The sequence below is a fragment of the Sebastes fasciatus genome, chromosome 6, assembly GCF_043250625.1.
Source record: "Sebastes fasciatus isolate fSebFas1 chromosome 6, fSebFas1.pri, whole genome shotgun sequence".
NCBI lineage: Eukaryota > Metazoa > Chordata > Actinopteri > Perciformes > Sebastidae > Sebastes > Sebastes fasciatus.
Window position 1 is genome coordinate 29,344,731 of NC_133800.1, and position 19,116 is coordinate 29,363,846.

The window sequence follows — 19,116 nt, forward strand, 5'->3', positions numbered from 1 at the left end:
GCTAATCTCACTTTTTTTATGTATTTAAATACATAAATTTAAAAATAATTAAATAATAACAATTAAATAATATTTAAATATCTTAAAACATTTCTAGAGGAGATAAAAATATATGACTTTTTTTTTACTGTCAATACATGAGCCAAAAATCTCTTTATCTGTGTAAATTAATTACTCATTTATTGTGTTTTGGATGTGAACCACCTCCAGTGGAGCTGCCTGTGGCCAGCACATCAGACTGTGGTTGTACTTCGACCGTTGCCATGGTAATCGACCTCCAAAATAAGTATTCGAATGCTTTGTTTTTAGGTTTTTTCAATAAGTATGTAATAAAAATGTATAAATCCCAAAATAGCCCATGAAATAAGGAATAATCCCTCAGCAGTATTCATTATTCCTATTCAACATTAATTATTATTAGTTATTCTCAGACAGATATCACTGTTTGTTATGTGTCGAGGTGTGTACAGTAGGGCGACAGCGACACTCTCCCGAAGCTTCGAATACCTTAGAATATTTCTCACCGAAGCTTCGAAGCCCAAAAAAATGGTATTCAGGACAGCCCTAATATTAACAATAATTTTAAAAATACTGCAGGCCTTTTCTCTAACTCAGTTAAATCCTTATATTCAGAACTTCACAATGTATTTCTAACACAGAGCAAGGACGGTTGATTTTGTCCCCCAGATGTTACACTGAGATGACTTTAGGAAGCCAGACAGGAGAGGACAGAAGAGGAGGGACTATTAGAGACACTAATAACCCTCTCAGAGTGCATGTGATTGCTGTTTTAAGACAGACTTTTCCTTTAATTGATCTGAATTTATAATCATCCCTACTGAACAGAAAAGACAAAGAAAAGAGGATAAGACTGCATCCTTTAAAAAAAATTTAAAAAAAGATAATTAGCAGTATATAGCTGGCATCATTATCATCTTTAACACCTCTCTTACCCTCCATCACTCTGCAATCAGCGGTGAGACAGTGAAGTGATTTCAATCAATTAACTCTGGCCTCCAATCTGCAACAGAAAAAAAAAAATAAAAAAAGGAAGATAATTAGAGGGTGTTTCCAGACAGATTTTCACCTTTATCTTTTTTTTTTTTTTTTTTTTTTTTTATGAATTCATGCCCTAAATATTCTCATGAGCCCAAAGAAAGGAGGGCAAACTGGTCCAATGTGCTGGTCCAATGGACAGCATCACATCCTGTCTGACTGTGGGTGTAAACTTTAGAGTCGAGGCTGAGAGAAGGAACCAAACACAACAGCAGCAGCAGCACTGGGAGTCTGAGGAGCACACTGGTGCAACTGGGGGCTTTTTTCTTTTAAGTTAATTGATCTGAATTCAAAATCATCCACACCAAACAGAAAAGACAAGGAAAAGAGGATAAGACTGCATCCTTTAAAAAAAAAAATTGAGCAGTATATAGCTGGCATCATTATCATCTTTAACACCTCTCTTACCCTCCATCACTCTGCAATCAGCTGATGAGACAGTGAAGTGATTTCAATCAATTAACTCTGGCCTCCAATCTGCAAAAAAAAAAAAAAAAAAGAAGATAATTAGAGGGTGTTTCCAGACAGATTTTGCACCTTTAGCTTTTTTTATGAATTCATGCCCTAAATATTCTCATGAGCCCACAGAAAGGAGGGTAAACTGGTCCAATGTGCTGGTCCAATGGGCAGCATCACATCCTGTCTGACTGTGGGTGTAAACGTTAGAGTCGAGGCTGAGAGAAGGAACCACATACAGCAGCAGCACTGGGAGTCTGAGGAGCACACTGGTGCAACTGGGGGCTTTTTCTGAAGTTAATGAAGTTGGATTATTTTTTTTTTGTGTGTTGTTGAAGACAAGAGAAAGAGAGACTTTAAAGAAACAATGTCTGATGGAATTATCTGGATATTTTTCCTGCTGTGATGTTGTGCAGAAACTTTTCCTGGACCATGTTTTCTCTGCTTCTGGGAGGTTTTCCATGTATGAAGTTTATGTTTTTTCTGCTTCCCCATATAGGCCTCCAATATTTATACCCCTAGCTGGTAATTAACATAATCTTGCATTCCTGTTAATTTCGACGAAAATGAAGGACATTGCCACCCCAAACGCACATTTTTTGGCACTTTCATGAATGCAGCTGTAATCACCCAGAGGGAGCCTCAAGTACTTAAATGGGTCCATCACGAGAAACGAGACAATCAAGCTCCTTTTATGCCTCGAGATCAGCTGCAGTTTCTGCACATTGTCTGTTATGAATAGACCGATCTCCAATTGAGCCTCTTCACTTTGGAGATTTTTTCGATTTTCGATTATACAGCTATTGAAAATTAGGATGCGCCTCTTTTTTTTCCCCTCTCCCTCTCTCTTAGCTTTGGTGGCTCGGTTTGCCTTTTTTCTTGATTGCCACATGAAATTGACACTCTGGTTGCCACTTATCAAGCAGCAGCATTTCAATCCAGAGCTAATTGCAGATATATAGTGCCATCCTTTTCTTTTCACTGCGGTTTGATTGCATGGGGAGAAAACAGCACAAGAGGAATGATCGATCATATATAGGTGTTTTTTTTCTTTCCTTTTTCTAATTGCATCAAAATTTTCTTTTGTTGCCAGGGTTTAAATGCAGGAGAAACTTGTTATTCGTTGTTTTGGACCGGATATAGTGTGGGTTGTTGGTGCAGAGATGCGTAATGTGCAGAGAAAGCTCCATCTTCTCTCCAAATAGGCAACTTCAAGACACGACAAAATGGTGAGTCATAAAAACATCTGGACCAGTTTGCTTTTGTGCAACCTTTTGATTTCTTTGCGTTTCAATCTGTGAAAGGTTATTTTTGATTCCTCTTCTTCTTCCTGAACTGTGTGCATGTGGGTTAACCTCTGCAGGACTCCGGATTTGGCTCCGGTTCAGCTTTAGTCTGGCTCCAAAAGGCTGTATGCATGTATGAAGAGGGATGTCGTGGAGAGTAAAAGCCACTAAAACTCAATTTATCCACTTTAAATTTGCAGATTAGAGTTTAAAGAATGCAACATTTTTAGGCTGAGATACATTTTTTGTGTTATTAAATGTAAATTAAACGCAAAAAGTTGAATTATTATAGCACATGCGTGGAAGTTAATAGTAAATGTAGCCTATAAATATACAGAATACACACAGGATAAAAATAAAGCTGGTATGGAAGTAAAATAAAATGTTTTTTATTACACTGTAAACAATTGCTGTTAATTCACAGCAGGATTTCAACAGTATTAACCTGTTATTGCTAAAAACAGTGCTTTACTGTTAATAAAAAAGAAAACCTGTTAAATGACGCTCATAGGCCGTTTTTTTAACTGAACTATAATGCATTCTTAAAAAACAGCACTTTACTGCTGATCAACTTTCTAAAGTATCATCAGTAACAGTTTTATTCAGTATTTGTTTAATTCTGGGACCTGATCTGCACATGTGAGGCTTGTACATTGTGCATGATTGTAAAATCAGTGAATTAGCTTTATTGTTCTTCACTCACATGTCGTTATGGTTTTCATTCTGTGCTTATAGCCAGCTATAGACAGACATTTTGGGAAAAGTGTCAACAAGTCTATTATAGCCTTTTTCCTAACCAGTGCCTTTAATTGTATTTATTGTGACTATTCCTATGTCTGTAACCTGCTAAGTCTATTAATATATAGGCAAAACATAATGCTTATTAAAATGTATGTAAAAAAATACAACCTAAATAGTGCATTAAAACAAATCAGTAAGATAATGTAAAAGAAAGGTGAAAAACAGCTATATAATGTATCTTTAAACAGTAAATTAACTGTAAAATACTGTGAAATTCATAAAAAAAAACAGTTCAAACAGTATTTTTCATTAACAGTACAAAGCTGTAAATTTCAGCGACAGTATAATAATGTTATAAAATGTAAATTAAACGCAAAAAGTTGAATTTTCATAGCAAGTGCGTGGACGTTAATAGAGATAATACGCACAGGATACAAATAAAGCTTGTATGGAAGTAAAATTAAAAAAAAATTGTTAGATATTAGTGGGGTTTTTTCACTGGATCTTCATGTTTGGTCTGAAATATCTGACGGATAATATTTTGGAGTGTAATAATAATAATAATGATAATAATAATAAATCAGCAAGAGACGATGAAATATACTTTATCTTATAAATCTTATATTATATTATTTATTTTTATATATATTTCTTTGACTCAGTCTAAGTCGGAGGTGAAGAAGGAGACCGGTGAGTCCAGTCCTCCGGAGGCCGCCTGCCTCTGCTCTCCTCCGGCGGCCAAGAACCAGAACCAGTGCGCGAGCTGCGGCATGGACATCCACGACCGGTACCTGCTGAAGGTCAGACATGAATGAGAGGATACATATTTACATATTTACACTCTCTGAAAGAAATAAAACATTAAACATTTAAGTCTCTTAATTTGGTTTATTAGCTTTTCTTTTATTCTTTATTTTTGTCTTTACGCCTCAGATTGATCTGAACAAAATACGCACAAAAATAGGCGCACAATAGGCAAATGTGGTGATCATTGTACTCAAGCATTACAATGCTATTTTTCTCCTAAGGCTTCTTTCTTCCTTTTATTACATCTACTCTACCTATTTTACAAGTGCACATTACCTCTGTTTACATTACATCTATTTTTATATTTTATACTTCTAGTGTAACACTTCTGTTTATATTTATTTATTTATTACATCTACTTTACCTGTTTTATTTGCTTTATAACTGTGTGTGTGTTTTACCTGTTATATGTTTTACCTGCCTCGTTTAGTCTTGTCAAGTATTTGTTTTAAAGCACTGACCAGAAGTGGCAACTGCGAATCTCGTTGTATTTAATACAATGACAATAAAGCTTTCTATTCTATTCTATTCTAGATTGATCTGAACAAAATACGCACAAAAATAGGTGCAAAATAGGCAAATGTGGTGATAATTATTTAAGCATTATAATGATAATTTTCTCCTCAGGCTTCTTCCTTTTGTTTTTAGAAATAATCTCTAAACAAACAAAGCTGCACATAAAATTAGTTTTAATTTAAAAATAAGATATATGAGTCTCAGTTTATCGATCACACACACTATTAGTGTTATTATTAGTCTGTATATTGAGTGTGATTGTGTTTTATTTGTCCTCTCCTGCAGGTCAACAACCTGAATTGGCACTTGGGCTGTTTGGAGTGTTCCGTCTGCAGAGCGTCTCTGCGCCAACACAACAGCTGCTACGTTAAAAACAAAGAGATCTACTGCAAACTGGATTATTTCAGGTAGAAACTTCTGTTTGGTTCTCAGCTGGTTATTTTTTATAAAGTGAACATTTTCTGAAAATTACAATATTTCAGGTTTTTATTTTTAGATTATCAGTGAAGTTAATTTCATCAAATAAAAGCCTAAATAAATGTGAAACTATTTAGTTTAATATGTACTACAATTTAATTCAGTTATGGAGTTATAGGTGCATTTAAAAAAAATAATATGTAATTTTAAAACAAATGCATGTTTTCTTTCTAATAGGCCTGAATTAATAATTAACATATTTTTAAATGGGATTCAATTTAAACTGGTCGATTAATGAAATTAGATTGTGGTTTTTTTTTTTTTTTAATTTATTTTTAATTAATTTATTTATTTCGATTCTTTTTTTCCTGGTCGCTTTGTTTCGACATGTCGATGTAGTTTATCCTGAAAAATAAATTGCCAGTGTATATATAATACTCTATATGGCCCATTCTTGTAGTTTCGATGCAAATGAACTTAATTGCATATGTCTTCAATAGAATTTGTTGAGTATTTGAAAAACAAAGAAAATATCGAATATTATCCTCTAAACAGACAAATAACAAATAAAATAATTGTATTCCTGTTCGGTATAACTGAGACTGTGCAACAGAAAATACTGATATATTTTATTTTATTTTTTTTAAATCTCCCATTGAACCCCCAAATTCTTGTAATCGACCCCCAATGAACAAATGATTTTGATACTTGAGGAGCATCCTCCCTGTTGTTTTTCATAGTAATAAAAAGCCATACAGACAAACCAAATTTGCATATAAATAACATCATTAACCATTTCTGGAAACCATAATTGTTTCTATACATGCAGGATTTTATTTCAATGCTTCTCTACCTCGATCCTGATAAAAGTGTTTTTACAAAATATTTCAGATTTTATCTTAAGAGCTAATTTATAAAACACTTGACCTTTACACCTGGATGGAAAAATAAGGAGTTTCTAGTGAAATTATTATTATTTTATCCAGCTGATAAATTATTGGACATAATCTGGTTTATTTTTCTGGATGTTTTTACAGCTAATTGATCAACTGTTGAACTCAAACATAACTGGATTTGGCTTCGTGATTTTCTCAGTGAAAACATGTTCTGCATAATGAGCCATGATGGGCTTTTGGTCTACAATATCTTATATAACATATCACAGCAAACCACAAACAAAACCGTGTTTTTAAAACCAATCCTCAGACTGTAAAATGACAGATTAATGAACACAACCCTCCATATTACCAACCGGGCATAGTTGACTATACTGCACTAAACCCCCCACTGCATGTCAATGAGATTTCGTAATTTGATTGATTGCAAATTGGCTTGGTTATTAACTGCATTACTTGCTGATTTTGTGGCCCTGTCTTATAGAGGAAACTGTAGTTATACGTTTAGTTTATATTGGGCTCACATGGTGCATAATCCTTAATAAAGTTGTCTTTAATCAAATTACCACAAACTAGCTGCAGAAACCTCATTCTTTAAGAAGTTGCATGAACCATATTAAGCCTCCCCCACCCTAAAATAGGTTATATGTTCTGCTGTTGCTGCTTTATTAGTTTACTGTATCTAAATGTACTGTATATAGTCTTAGTGTGCTGTGTAGCTGTGATATGAAGGGAAAAATAAACAAATATTGAATAGGGTTTGGTTGGCAGATACTCAATAGGTCATCTTAATGAGCTCTGTAACCTACAGCCGACCTTCACCTGCCCGTTTCCTGCTTCCTCACAGTAGGTTTGGCACTAAGTGTGCCCAGTGTGGCCGGCAGGTGTACGCCAGTGACTGGGTGCGGCGGGCTCGAGGCAGTGTGTACCACCTGGCCTGCTTCGCCTGCTTCTCCTGCAAGAGGCAGCTGTCCACTGGGGAGGAGTTCGGCCTGGTGGAGGGCAGGGTGCTCTGCCGCAGCCACTACGACATCATGCTGGACAACCTCCGCAGGGCTGCAGAAAACGGTAACAGACGTTATCAAACATGTAGGATCCAGTTTGGATTACCAGCAGAGAGTAAACAGATGGAACAAAATAGTCTGGCAACTCATGAGCTCTAAAGTTTCCTCTCATATATCTTTTTTTTCCACTTTGGATGACAACATGTATCCAAGCTCTTTGTTGCCGCCACATTACTCTCTTATTGAGGGAAACATTTAAATACTAGAAACCTTTTTTTGTCATTACATCAAATGTAAACTTCTAGATTGCCCTGTGACTTATTTCCAACATGAAATACCAATATTTGATCTTTGTTAAAGGCAAGGTTGGTGAAGATTTTAGAAACATTTTTGTTATATTTGTTGAAATTGTCTTTACATTCCAATCAATAAATCAAATGCTCTGACAAAAACTAAATAAAATCCAGTATCTGTGGCTGTCGCAGGATTATAATAAGCCCGTCTAATCATTTAATTCGGCCCAGTCCGACAGCTGTGAGCACTAACAATAGTATGTTCGTTGTTTACGTTCATAATGATAATTTGGGGGAGTGGCTTTGGAGGAAGGCCTGAAGGGACGGACTGTCAGTGTTTTTGGAGGACTTTTGGAGCTAGTGCTGCTACTTTCATTGCAAAAGAGTTGGCAACACAGGGCTCTGTTTTTTAGTTGGATTATTTTTAAAAATCTAGTGTACTCTTGCTCGTTTCTAAAGATCACAACCCTGCCTTTAACGTCTTGAATTCAAGATACAGATCTGAGGGTCTGAACTGAGGTTGTTCACCCATGAGATTAAATGATGGACCTGCTGCAACATCTGTAACTGAATGTTTTGAGGATTTTAAACAAGTTAAGGAGAAAATAAACTAGAGGACGAGAGGAATATTTCACCCTCAGTTCATCATGTTACAGCTTAAAAAAGCAGAAGTCTGTAATGTTGCATAATGATCCTAAAATTCATAATAACCTTATTGTTCATACTGATAATAATAACGGCTCTAGTGGACTCTGCTCTCAGTGAGGAGAACTTGATGCTATAAATACTTTGGACTGTGCGGTTGTTGGGAGGAAAACATTTTAATTGTGTTACATGGGTCGTTTGGACAAATGTTGTTTTGTGTAATTTCATAATACACTGACTGAAATGTAATTTTTGGGTGAAGTGACAGATGTGTTGTTGTGATCGTGCTTTCTCTTAAAGGCACAGGACTGACTCTGGAGGGAGCGTTGCCCTCGGATCAGGACTGCCAACCAAAACCAGCCAAGAGGGCGCGGACGTCCTTCACTGCTGAGCAACTGCAGGTGTGTGTTTGCAGTCAGTGTGTGCGTTCCAATACACATACTAGCTTTAGTATGTTCAAATATCCTACTATATCCAGTCGCATTTTGCAGTATGCAAGCCAGCATGCTTTTCTGGCTATTCTGACCCACAGTCCTCTGCACAGCGGATATATGAGCAAGAAGGTCAAAGCTCAAGGTGCAATGTCATGACAAAGTAGTATGTCCCAACTGTAGGCATTCTGCATGCCACAGTATGTACTTTGTAAGGGCAGTTGCCGTATGTACTAAAAGTAAAAAGAAAAAGTATGCGATTTAGAACGCACCCGTAGTATTACCCGTCGTCTGCATATATGTGTATGTGTGTGTGTGTTCATGACTGTGTGTCCTCGCAGGTGATGCAGTCTCAGTTCGCTCAGGACAACAACCCCGACGCTCAGACTCTACAGAAACTGGCAGAAATGACGGGACTGAGCAGACGAGTCATACAGGTAATAAAACCTAAGATTAGAAACAGTATGACGATATTTTTTAAAGTTATATTAGACCGAGTGAGTCCCTCTTGGGGGTTGAAAGACTTTTAAGGGGTCGTGAGATATTTAATGGGGAAAGAAAGAATAAAAATAATGTACTTATTTTGGACTTTACGTCATCAGGCCTCTGAAAAATAAAAAAAACACAGGACTTTCACCCAGGAGACCGGCGTTCGTGTCCCGTGTGAAACCGCAAGTCAAAGTTGAATTATTTGTCACGTAACTTCCGTTCTTTAGTTACGCCACTAAACCTAACCAAGTAGTTTTGTTTCTTAAACCTAAACAAGTCGATATATTCCTAAACCTAACTAAGTAGTTTTATTTTGAAAAGACTGGAGCACAAATTAACAAGTGTGTCATGTGTAGCTAGACATTCGTAGGAAAACGCACAAAAAATATGTTGTTGAATGTCGCGCCAAGTGTCACGAAAAAAGGGAATTTTATATCTATGCACACGAATCAAATAGATTAAATTTCGTGACTATTTCACGAACTGACGTGAGACTGTGTTGCGATGCTACACATTAGCTCTAGAATATGCAGCTCACATAAAGGTTTTTTGAAGGCTGATGAAGATGCCAGCATTTAATTTAATAAACAGAAGTCCACATTCTTTGAATTTGATTCAAAGTGAGACAAGTTTAATTTTAATTTTTAATTTTAATGTTTCACTCCACACCATAAATCTGCTGATCAAAATCCTGCAACACCACACTGGAATGACTCCTCTGGCACAGACAAACCATCAAATAAACAAATGGGGTCTGCTGAGAGGAAGAACACTCAAAGCCTTACTGGCTGCATGTTCTCATCATCTGTATTATTTCACCAGGTTTGGTTTCAGAACTGTCGCGCTCGACACAAAAAGCAGCCGCCTCAGCTCGGCTTCTGTCAGAGCGCTCCGATGTCCCGGATGCCTCCGTCGCTGCCAGACGACATCCACTATTCACCGTTCAGCAGCCCCGACCGACCACATCTACTGGCCCTGCACGGATACCTGGACAGTGAGTTTAAAAGTCTCAGTGCCACTTTGTTGGGTTTGTGTTATTGTTGAACAGAAGAAGAAAAGTTTTAAAATGACATTCACTGCTTTAAATGCTTTGATTACAGTATATTTAATCATCTATTTCCCAACATTTTAACTTCATATTCAGCTGTTCTTTGTAGGTACTTGTATACTACTACTTTATACTTCTATTGCACAACATTTCAGATGGATATATTGTCCTTTTTTAACTCCACTACATTTATCTGACAGCTGTAGTTACTAGTTGTTTTGCAGATTAAGATTTTACATTAAAAAACATGAGCTGTTTATAAAATATGATGCACTATTATACATTAAACTACCCAACAGTATATAGAATAGTTCAAATCAGCTCCATGTCGACCAACTACAGCAGTAAAATACTACTTACACATTAACACATCAGTGATAAAATCCAATAACATAAGTATTTCATAGTGCAGTGTTGCTACTTTTTACTAAAGTAAAGTTTCTGGATACTTCCTCAACCAGCTGACAATAATGTGTAGTGAGATGCAGGGTGATTCGGGCCTAATGTCCACACTCAGACTCTCAGACTTTGAGACACGTTCCCGCAAAGTCCGTGAGGGTTTAGGGCCGTCCCACTGTCAAATCGCCAAGTCCTCGAGGGCTCTCTCGCTGACATTTTGAGCCCTTTATGAACACTTTCCGTAAATCTGCATTCCTGCAGACTTTGCCTGAGGGAATTACCCACAATTCATAGTTTTGTGACGTTGAACACGGGATTACCAGGGGAGGCCCAGAGGAAAAAAAAAAGGTAAACAAAGAGGACGGTACATGGGAGTTCAGCCTGGCAGATTACATTTACACAGATTTAAAATGGTACATAAAAAAAATCAACCATTTCTTCTAATTTTGCTAAATTATGCTGATGAGTAAATTGCTTATTTGACATGAAGGCTACGTCTCGTCTCATTAGGCCAGAGCCTGGAAGACATTCAAATCAGGCAGTTAAAAATTTTTAAATAAAAACCCACAATTGGCATCGTCAAGGTAACGTGCACCGCAAAGTGCTGTCCCATGCTTATTTATACCGTTTCAAGCCCTCGCAGCCTCTCACACTCAACCATTTACCAGGTGACGTCAGGTTCAGGGTTTAAGGCTTAGGGGGGGACATTGGGATTGGACCTTATTCTTGAGGTTCATGATGAAAAGGTTATAGTGCAATAAACAATATATAATTAGAGTATAAATACGGATTAGAAGAAATATGAAGGATTAAAATTCATGAATAAAAAAATAGAAATGTTTGCAAATAAATATCCACATTTTGGTTTGGTGTACATGTAGGTCAGCACTTTTCAGTACAAAAAAAGTAAAATACACATACGACATATTCTACAGTTTGCCACAGCTGGAAGGCAAAATATACAATAACATTTTGTTTGCAATTGAGTGAAAGTATGTAAATGTGCAGGGCCGTGCAAAGGATTTTCCTCGGTTTCTCTTCCTGACGTTTCTTCCTTTTCTTTTCCATTAAAGGATATTTTGGGGGGGGAGTTTTTTATTATCTGAATCGACGGTTTAAGGGTGGAGGGTGTCGTATGTGTCATAACCCTTTGAGGCAAATGTTTGATTTGTGATTTTGGGGCTATATAAATAAAAATGGCTTGACTTGAAAGGATTTACAAAGGACAATATGATAAAGTGCTGAAGTTTGAAACTCTGTATTGTAGTTTTAGTTTTATATTGTATAAAATACTGTCTCTGTCTCTATGGCTACACTTTGTATCTCTCATCAGCAGCATTTCCTTGAACTGCATTAACATGCTCACGTTGCTCCACAATCTCATGTTGTCTCTCTCTCGTCTTCTTCGTGCAGCTCATCCCTTCTCCGTCCTCGCCGCCCCGGGCCACTTGACCCACCCGTCCATCTCTTTACCACAGCTTCCCATCAGCCGCTGACCTCCTGCGTCTCCTTTTTCTGCGTCGTCACCACCCCGATGTTGATGTGAAAAAAATCCTTTGGGATGTACTGTCAGTAAATCTGCTCTGTTTGGGAGCCTAATCCCCGCCGGGCATGCAAGACTTGGGCGATCTGTTTTCAATCAGTTGGATTCTTCTTTGCTGTGAGACCGCTGAGTTAAACTCGTCTTTTAAAGACGGCAGACTGTGGAGAAACGTCCCGTCTCCACGCCAACGTGGGAGTTGTTTTATTTTGTTTTGATGCAGAGACGAAGACCACTTTTATTTTATTTTTCCTCTTTTTGTGATGGGACACAAAACATTGCATCAGGTCAGGATTGTTTTCCTTTTGTTTACCCACTCATACAAGGTATTTTAATTCTATTGCTGCAATATGAAAACAGGGAGTGTTGTAGCAGTGTTACAGGAAAACCTCAGCATTTTGTTTTTTGTATTGGTGATGAGCACATTTGCAGCTTTACTGTTTGTTGTTGTTGTATTGTTGTCGGAAGACTCTTATTTATTCAGAACAAAACTTCACTTTTAAAAAAAAAAAAGCACTTTTAAATGTGTCTTGAAATGAAATAATTCAGTGATTGTACATTGTAAATACTGCCACAGTTTAATAAAAATGTATCAGAGCTGTTATGGAAATGTTTGAGGATCAGGTGGATTTACTCGTGCAGAGAGAGCAAGAGTGTGTGTGTGTGTGTGTGTGTGTGTGTGTGTGTGTGTGTGTGTGTGTGTGTGTGTGTGTGCGTGTGTGTGCGTGTGTGTGCGTGTGTGTGTGTGTGTGTGTGTGTGTCTGAAAATGTCAAACAGAAATGTGAATGCAGCTCGACATTATCTCAGGGAACTATTTTTACACTAAGAGCCACAAAAATCAGCCTGTCAGAGGCCAAGTACCTGCAGTAACCTATTATTAAGAGCAATATCCTGCAACAAACCTGCACATCATCTTCAATTAACATGCTGTACTTAACAGGAAATATAATCAATCCGACTGTGAAAGCGTGGCCATTGATCGGGCAGCCTGTTGGCTTTTATGAGGCCTTCTTAACACAGATTATCCACAGTTGTTACATTGATTGACAGCACTTAAGGAGCTGCGATGTGAAGAATGAATGGGATACTTTGAGTTAAAGGATATCATTAGATCTGGATTTTCCAAACTGGATCAATGTGCCCTTTTATTTAACCACTAAAGTAAATTCATGAGTGTGCCACGCCTATGCACTTCCAGTTTCACAATGCTGAGAGCAACCGGCAGCCCGGCATTGGATTTTTGAGGCTGGATGAGATATTGATATTTGAGAGTTTAAGAAAATCTGATGATGATGTATCGGCCGGTATAGATTTTTTACATAAACACATAACATATACAAAGGATCCTTTAAATTTGTTTTCTTTTAAAGTCCAGATGAAATGAAAAATGCCTTTTTAAAAGGAACAGTGTGTAACATTTCAGGGCTCTATTAGCAGAGATGTAATATAATATTCATAACTATGTTTTCATTAGTTTATAATCACCTGAAACTAAGAATCGTTGTGTTTTCGTTAGCTTAGAATGAGCACTTCATATTTACATAGGGTCCTCTTCACGGAGTCCACCATGTTGCTCTGCCATGTTTCTACAGTAGCCCAGAACGGACAAAGCAAACACTGGCTCTAGAGAGCTGTTCGCGTTTTTACGTTACCTGAAGGCCACTGTAGTTTTCCGACACACTTGTGAAACTGCGGTAACGTGAGCCACAGAGTGCGAAACCGTGGTACCGCCAGCCAGCGTCTGACTACCATTGCTCCTAAAGTAGTGTTTTTATGGTAAGGATGGCCTCTGAGCGAGGCGAACGGCGTTACTACAGTTTTGCAATCGGCGGCTCACGTTACCGCAGTCTTGGAAAGGAATCTGCAACCACACCACTAGATGCCGCCAAATCCTACACACCGTACCTTTAAACAAACAATGTAGATTATCTTGTACTACAGCACACATTTTAAAGTCTACCCTTTGAAGAAAAACTTTAAGATTAAACACCTCAGTGCCCAACAGCCGTGGGATATTGTTATAAACCAAACGGCTGGTAAAAATAATCAGATTTTACGTGGAGTGGTTCTCCAGAAAAAAATGGCTAACTGCTAGCTTGTCAGAGAAGACACTTTTTTTGTTTGCAACAGGCTTTCAGGATCTCAAGCATCATTCTGAGAGGATTACTAAAAAAGAAAGCAGCAGGACAACGCGGTAAAACTGGACAAACATAACGTTAGCAGCCCAAACTGACAGCTCATATAAACAGGGGGTTGAACAGTAGCTATAACAGCAAGTTGAGGAAAACAGGAGTATGCTCAGTCGGGTTATCACCTTTGTTAAACTGTATGGGCAGCCTTGTTGCACTAAATGCCGTATGAATGACACAGGAATTCGCAAGTAGTTTCGCGTGCAGTAATAACGCCGTTCTTGCTTTTGGTGTGTCATTTGTAGGCCAATCTGTACTGACTGCAATGTAAATGCATGTATGCACGTAAATATGCTATATGCTTAGAGCTAATTACGTAGAATAAAAAGTGAAACAAACACAGTACTTTCAACCAGGAGACCGGCGTTTGAGGCATTGATGAGTTATTTTGAAGTTGCGTTAATGACGCGTTTACCATACTTCTGTTATGTTGTTTCCGTATGTATTCACGTATTTATTTTAAGCCCAACCATGACGTTTTTCCTAAACCTAACTAAGTGGTTGTGTTGCCTAAACTTAACTGCGGACGTTACCGTAGTTTTGTTGTGTGGCATAAAAATGACACGCGAAAAGGCTTTCTCATGACACGCGGAATGCCCTCGTAATGTCGTGCTATTTATATGCCTTCCCATGAGATCAGGTTGCTGTGAGATAACCCCACATGTCAAAGTGTAAAACTGTGTAATTTTCTGGTTTTGAATCTGTGCTAAGTAGTTGTTGCCTCACCATTTCGAGAGAGACACACACCGGGCGAGAGTGGTGGTGCATGGGTCCAACAACACAGGGTATTCATCCAGGAGACCGCTGTAGATGTCCCATGCGTTAAGTTTAATTTTCACTTTACAATCAGCTGTTTGTTCGTGTCCCGTGTTCACAACGTCAAATCACATTATTTTTATAGTAAAATCTTAGTTAGGTTAAAGAAAAAACAACATGGTTGGGCTTAAATTTGCTACGTGGTTTTGTTGCCTAAACCTAAGCAAGTGTTTTTGTTTAATACACAACATTAAGAACGTGTTTACTGCGACTGAAAAGTGACGCTGAGGGGTCTGACAAAGCCTCAGTGTGTGACGAGTTGGGATGAGAACGCGTTGGTTATATTGCTTTGGCCGTTGCTGTCGCTGAGATTGTGGCTATAGCTTTGGTCGTTATGATTACGGCTGTGACACATTAGTTTATAACGGGTGTAACACTAACTACATGCAGGGGTTGTGTTCAGTGAATTGACCTAGTTGGGCTGGATGAGTGTTGTATTGAAGCTACTGTATTCTCCCTACATAAATAAGTATTTCTTTAAATGATTTAGGGGGTATGTTCCCTGATTGTTGCTGCTGTATTTAGTTAAATGTCTGATTAGTTTTGAATACATTTTCTCTGAGGATTTAAAACAAGTGAACACACTCACATCTAATCGGAGTGAAAATACAGAAAGAGTGCGATCACATCTGTATTAATACAGTTTCAAGTGACGACGGTGTTTCTCCAGTTGCTTGTGGAGGAGCAGGAATGTCAAAAACACGACAGTCTGACCCAGCGGTGCCTTCACACCGACAGCAGAACTACAACAGATAAAACCACACACACAATGGTTCCCTTATACCACCAAAAGATTTAATTTAAGATGCCCAAACTGGACCAGGTGTATGTCTGTGTCTTTGTGTGGGAATGTACTGTATATCTGTGTATGAGGAATAGAAGAAGGAGAGCACCACTTGTAACATAAAAGAAGACTGATGGAGTACTCTCATTCTTTCCTAAACTTTACCTTTAAACAAAACTTTTTCCCCCCAATCAATCACTTTTAATCAATTCAATCCAGGAGGAAACCTGTTCAGGAAAACGATGCTCCTCCTTGAGAAATCTGAGAACAAAAGCTGTCTATATGCTGAGCAGAGAGATGATTATCAGGCTGACAGTTTGGGCCACCTGCCAGCACTACACTGTAAAAACGCACATTTCTTCCCCATTAAAGTCCCTCTCAGATACGAGCGCTCGAGGCAGCATTTAGGCATGTCTTCTCTCCATGCACAAGCATCCCCGAGCGTTTAAGCCGCCCCGTTTTGTCATCATGTCATGCGTCCGCCTCGGTGATTGGCAGCTTCAAGTGGTTGCAGATGAAAGCGGGCCCCCCATGCTAATGAATAGGCCCCTGATTGCAGAGCTGCTCGCTCTCTGAATTACAGCGTCGCCCACCTAATGAGCAGATACACTGCAGTGCCCCTCGTCTCTGCGTATTCACATTTCTCTCCTTCACGCTGATGAGCTCTCCCCTGCACAACAGTCAACAAAACCTCTGTGGAAGATTGCAACATGAGCCATCTTCATCAGCACCCTCCTCCTCCTCCTCCTCAAGTTTATTTCAGACGCTGCCATATGCTTCTAGTTTTTTTTTTTTTTTCCCTCCCCCCTGCTTCACTTGAGGATATTATTTGACTGAGCTGATGATGGCATGCAAAGTATCTGAATGGCTGATGAGCATGATAATGTCTCAGTTTCAACTCTTGAATAAAAGAATTTGGATAATGCATTTTAATAATATCTCATGAGATTAATCATGATATCCTACTTTATCACTAAACTGACTATGTAGAGGTAAACATAAGCACAGAAAGGTTACTGTATGACTATTTTAAGAGTAAAATAATCATCAGGAAACACAAATTATCCGTTATCTTGTCTATGCAGATCATACACAACTTTGCATTTCATTATCCGGATAAAATAAGCACTTTAGGTACTTTACAAAAATTATTGGAGTTGGGCTGAGCCGTGTGTTTCACTTTAAAAAACAAAACAAAAGCCCTTCCAAAATCTACCAGCGACATGCAGCCAATAAATCGACAGTAGAAGGCTAGAAATGAGAAGACTGCTTTTGTCCACCTCCACCATTGTTTCAAATATTACTATGAATTGAAGAATAAACTCAAGACATTTAAAGGGTTAGTTTGGGTGTTTTGATGTGAGGTTGTGTGAGGTTGTATGAGGTACTTATCCATAGTCCGTGTATTACCTACAGTAGATGACGGTCGGCACGCCCCCAGTTTGGAGAAGCAGACAGGAGTTACTGCATGGAAGCAAAGCAATCTACTGCTGTGGACGAGGCCGGCAGCAAAACGTATTTTAGACAGCTAAAAGAAAGGTCCACCTATAAAATCGCTGTATTTTGAATATTTTCATCGTTTTATCTTGCCGTCAGACAGCCCTTTTCAACGAGGAACTGAGGCAGTTGCATCTATCTATGCTCTTGCCAAAGCATCCAGACTCCATTGAAAAAAAATGTAATTTTACCTCGCAGAACAGCAGGGGGTTGCTTGTCTACCGCTGCCTTGATCGGTTAGTTTGTTTATGCTACTGTGTTATTTTGGTGAATCCGAACTAACCAAAGTCACAAAATAACACAAACAAACAAACAGATCGAGGCAGCGGTAGACCAGCAACTCCTGTGTTCTGTGAGGTAAAATTACTGTTTTCTTCCAATGAGGTCTGGTTGCTTTGGGCGAGAGCACAGATAACGGCTCCAATTCCCCGTCGGAAACACTGACTGTGTAGCTGTCTCACGGGTAAATATTCTAAATATAATTAAAGTGGTATTGATTTTTTTAGGTGTCTTAAATACGTTTTTCTGCCGGCCCCGTCCACAGCAGTAAATTACTTTGCTTCCATGCGATAACTCTTGTCTTGGCTTCTCCAAAACTACTCTCCTGGGGGCGTGCCGACCGTCATATCCTGTAGGTAATACACTGACTATGGATATGTAAGTCATACAACCCCTCTTCAAAACACCCAAACTATCCCTTTAAGGCAATGTTTACTCTAGTTTTTAGTTGTAAACTTGACTTTTGCATCAGAGAGTGGTAACTTCTGTCGTCTTTTTTCTTGTTTTCCGGTTTGTTCTCAACTAAATAAATGTGGCATCCAACTTCGAAATGCATCACTTTGTTGTTTCTCTCCAACAACAGCTGCTTATTTCTGGAAGCACTTAAAGCGTCATATAATTGTAATGTCATCCATCAGCTGTTTGGTGACACGATAGACAAAACCAGCAATTTGAGCTCCTCTCAGACTAAATGGTGACTGACCACCAGAACTGGACTATCTGAGGCTTCGGAGCAGGACCACGTCAACAAACAACAGTGGGAGGGTTGACACTACATGAGTGAACATATTTAGGTGAAACGTCCTTTCTTTAGGCAAACTGGACCACAATGAATTTACTTTGTGGCTCAGGGTGTTTTGTTTAAATGTGGATATTGCACAGGCCTACCATTTAACCCAGGCTATAAAAGCTCCTCACAACATGAATTCAGTATCACGTTTCCAAACAAAGCCAAAACAAAATGAATTTATTCATCTCCGGACTGCGGGTCGGTACATATAGTGTGCTATAGAAAGTCTGAGATATAAACAAAGGAACGTTCTTTCATGTGTAAACTATGACTCTTACAGTAGCACACGAGAGCAGGACGAGAGCTGACGAAAAGCAAGGAAATTGCTGAAACATATGATTCACTTCACCCAGGCTGACGGCCAACCGTGCACCATGCAAAAATAAACACGGGACTCCACAGCAGGTTCCCAGAATGTGTTTATTTTGGGGGAGACGACAACGGCGTTTGAAATATCGCAGCACTTCAGTTTGATTTATAAGAAGCTGGAGCAGGATCTAAATCACTCTCCTGAGGCAGGCTGGAGGAAGAAATGCCTGTTTTGCTGCATGTTGGGAACAGATGGTGGCGCTACAGCTCACTGGAAGGACTGATTCATACCATTAGGCTTACATAATGTACATAATCTATAAGATAAAGGAAGAAACCCTCTGAAAAGAGCTGCTTTTCAATGTTATTTAGCTTAAGAACAAATATGAACAGTGGTGGAATAAGTATCTTTTAAAAGTAGAATTAC

General features: G+C 38.5%; 1 protein-coding gene across 2 annotated transcripts; it reads left to right on the forward strand.

Moving 5' to 3' along the window:
- The first annotated feature begins 1,601 nt into the window (after positions 1–1,601).
- Positions 1,602–12,617, forward strand: lhx6b (LIM homeobox 6b). 2 transcript variants are annotated; one of them, XM_074639076.1, is made up of 9 exons: positions 1,602–1,975; positions 2,606–2,741; positions 4,202–4,339; positions 5,148–5,269; positions 7,023–7,243; positions 8,418–8,518; positions 8,890–8,985; positions 9,860–10,031; positions 11,898–12,617. In XM_074639076.1, exons 2-9 carry the CDS (start codon positions 2,739–2,741, stop codon positions 11,978–11,980), a joined length of 936 nt encoding a protein of 311 aa, XP_074495177.1. In that variant the 5' UTR covers positions 1,602–1,975; positions 2,606–2,738; the 3' UTR covers positions 11,981–12,617. The 2 variants fall into 2 exon arrangements, with proteins under 2 accessions (XP_074495177.1, XP_074495178.1); XM_074639077.1 differs by lacking the exon at positions 1,602–1,975 and having other exon boundaries at positions 2,003–2,741.
- The last annotated feature ends 6,499 nt before the right edge of the window (positions 12,618–19,116 follow it).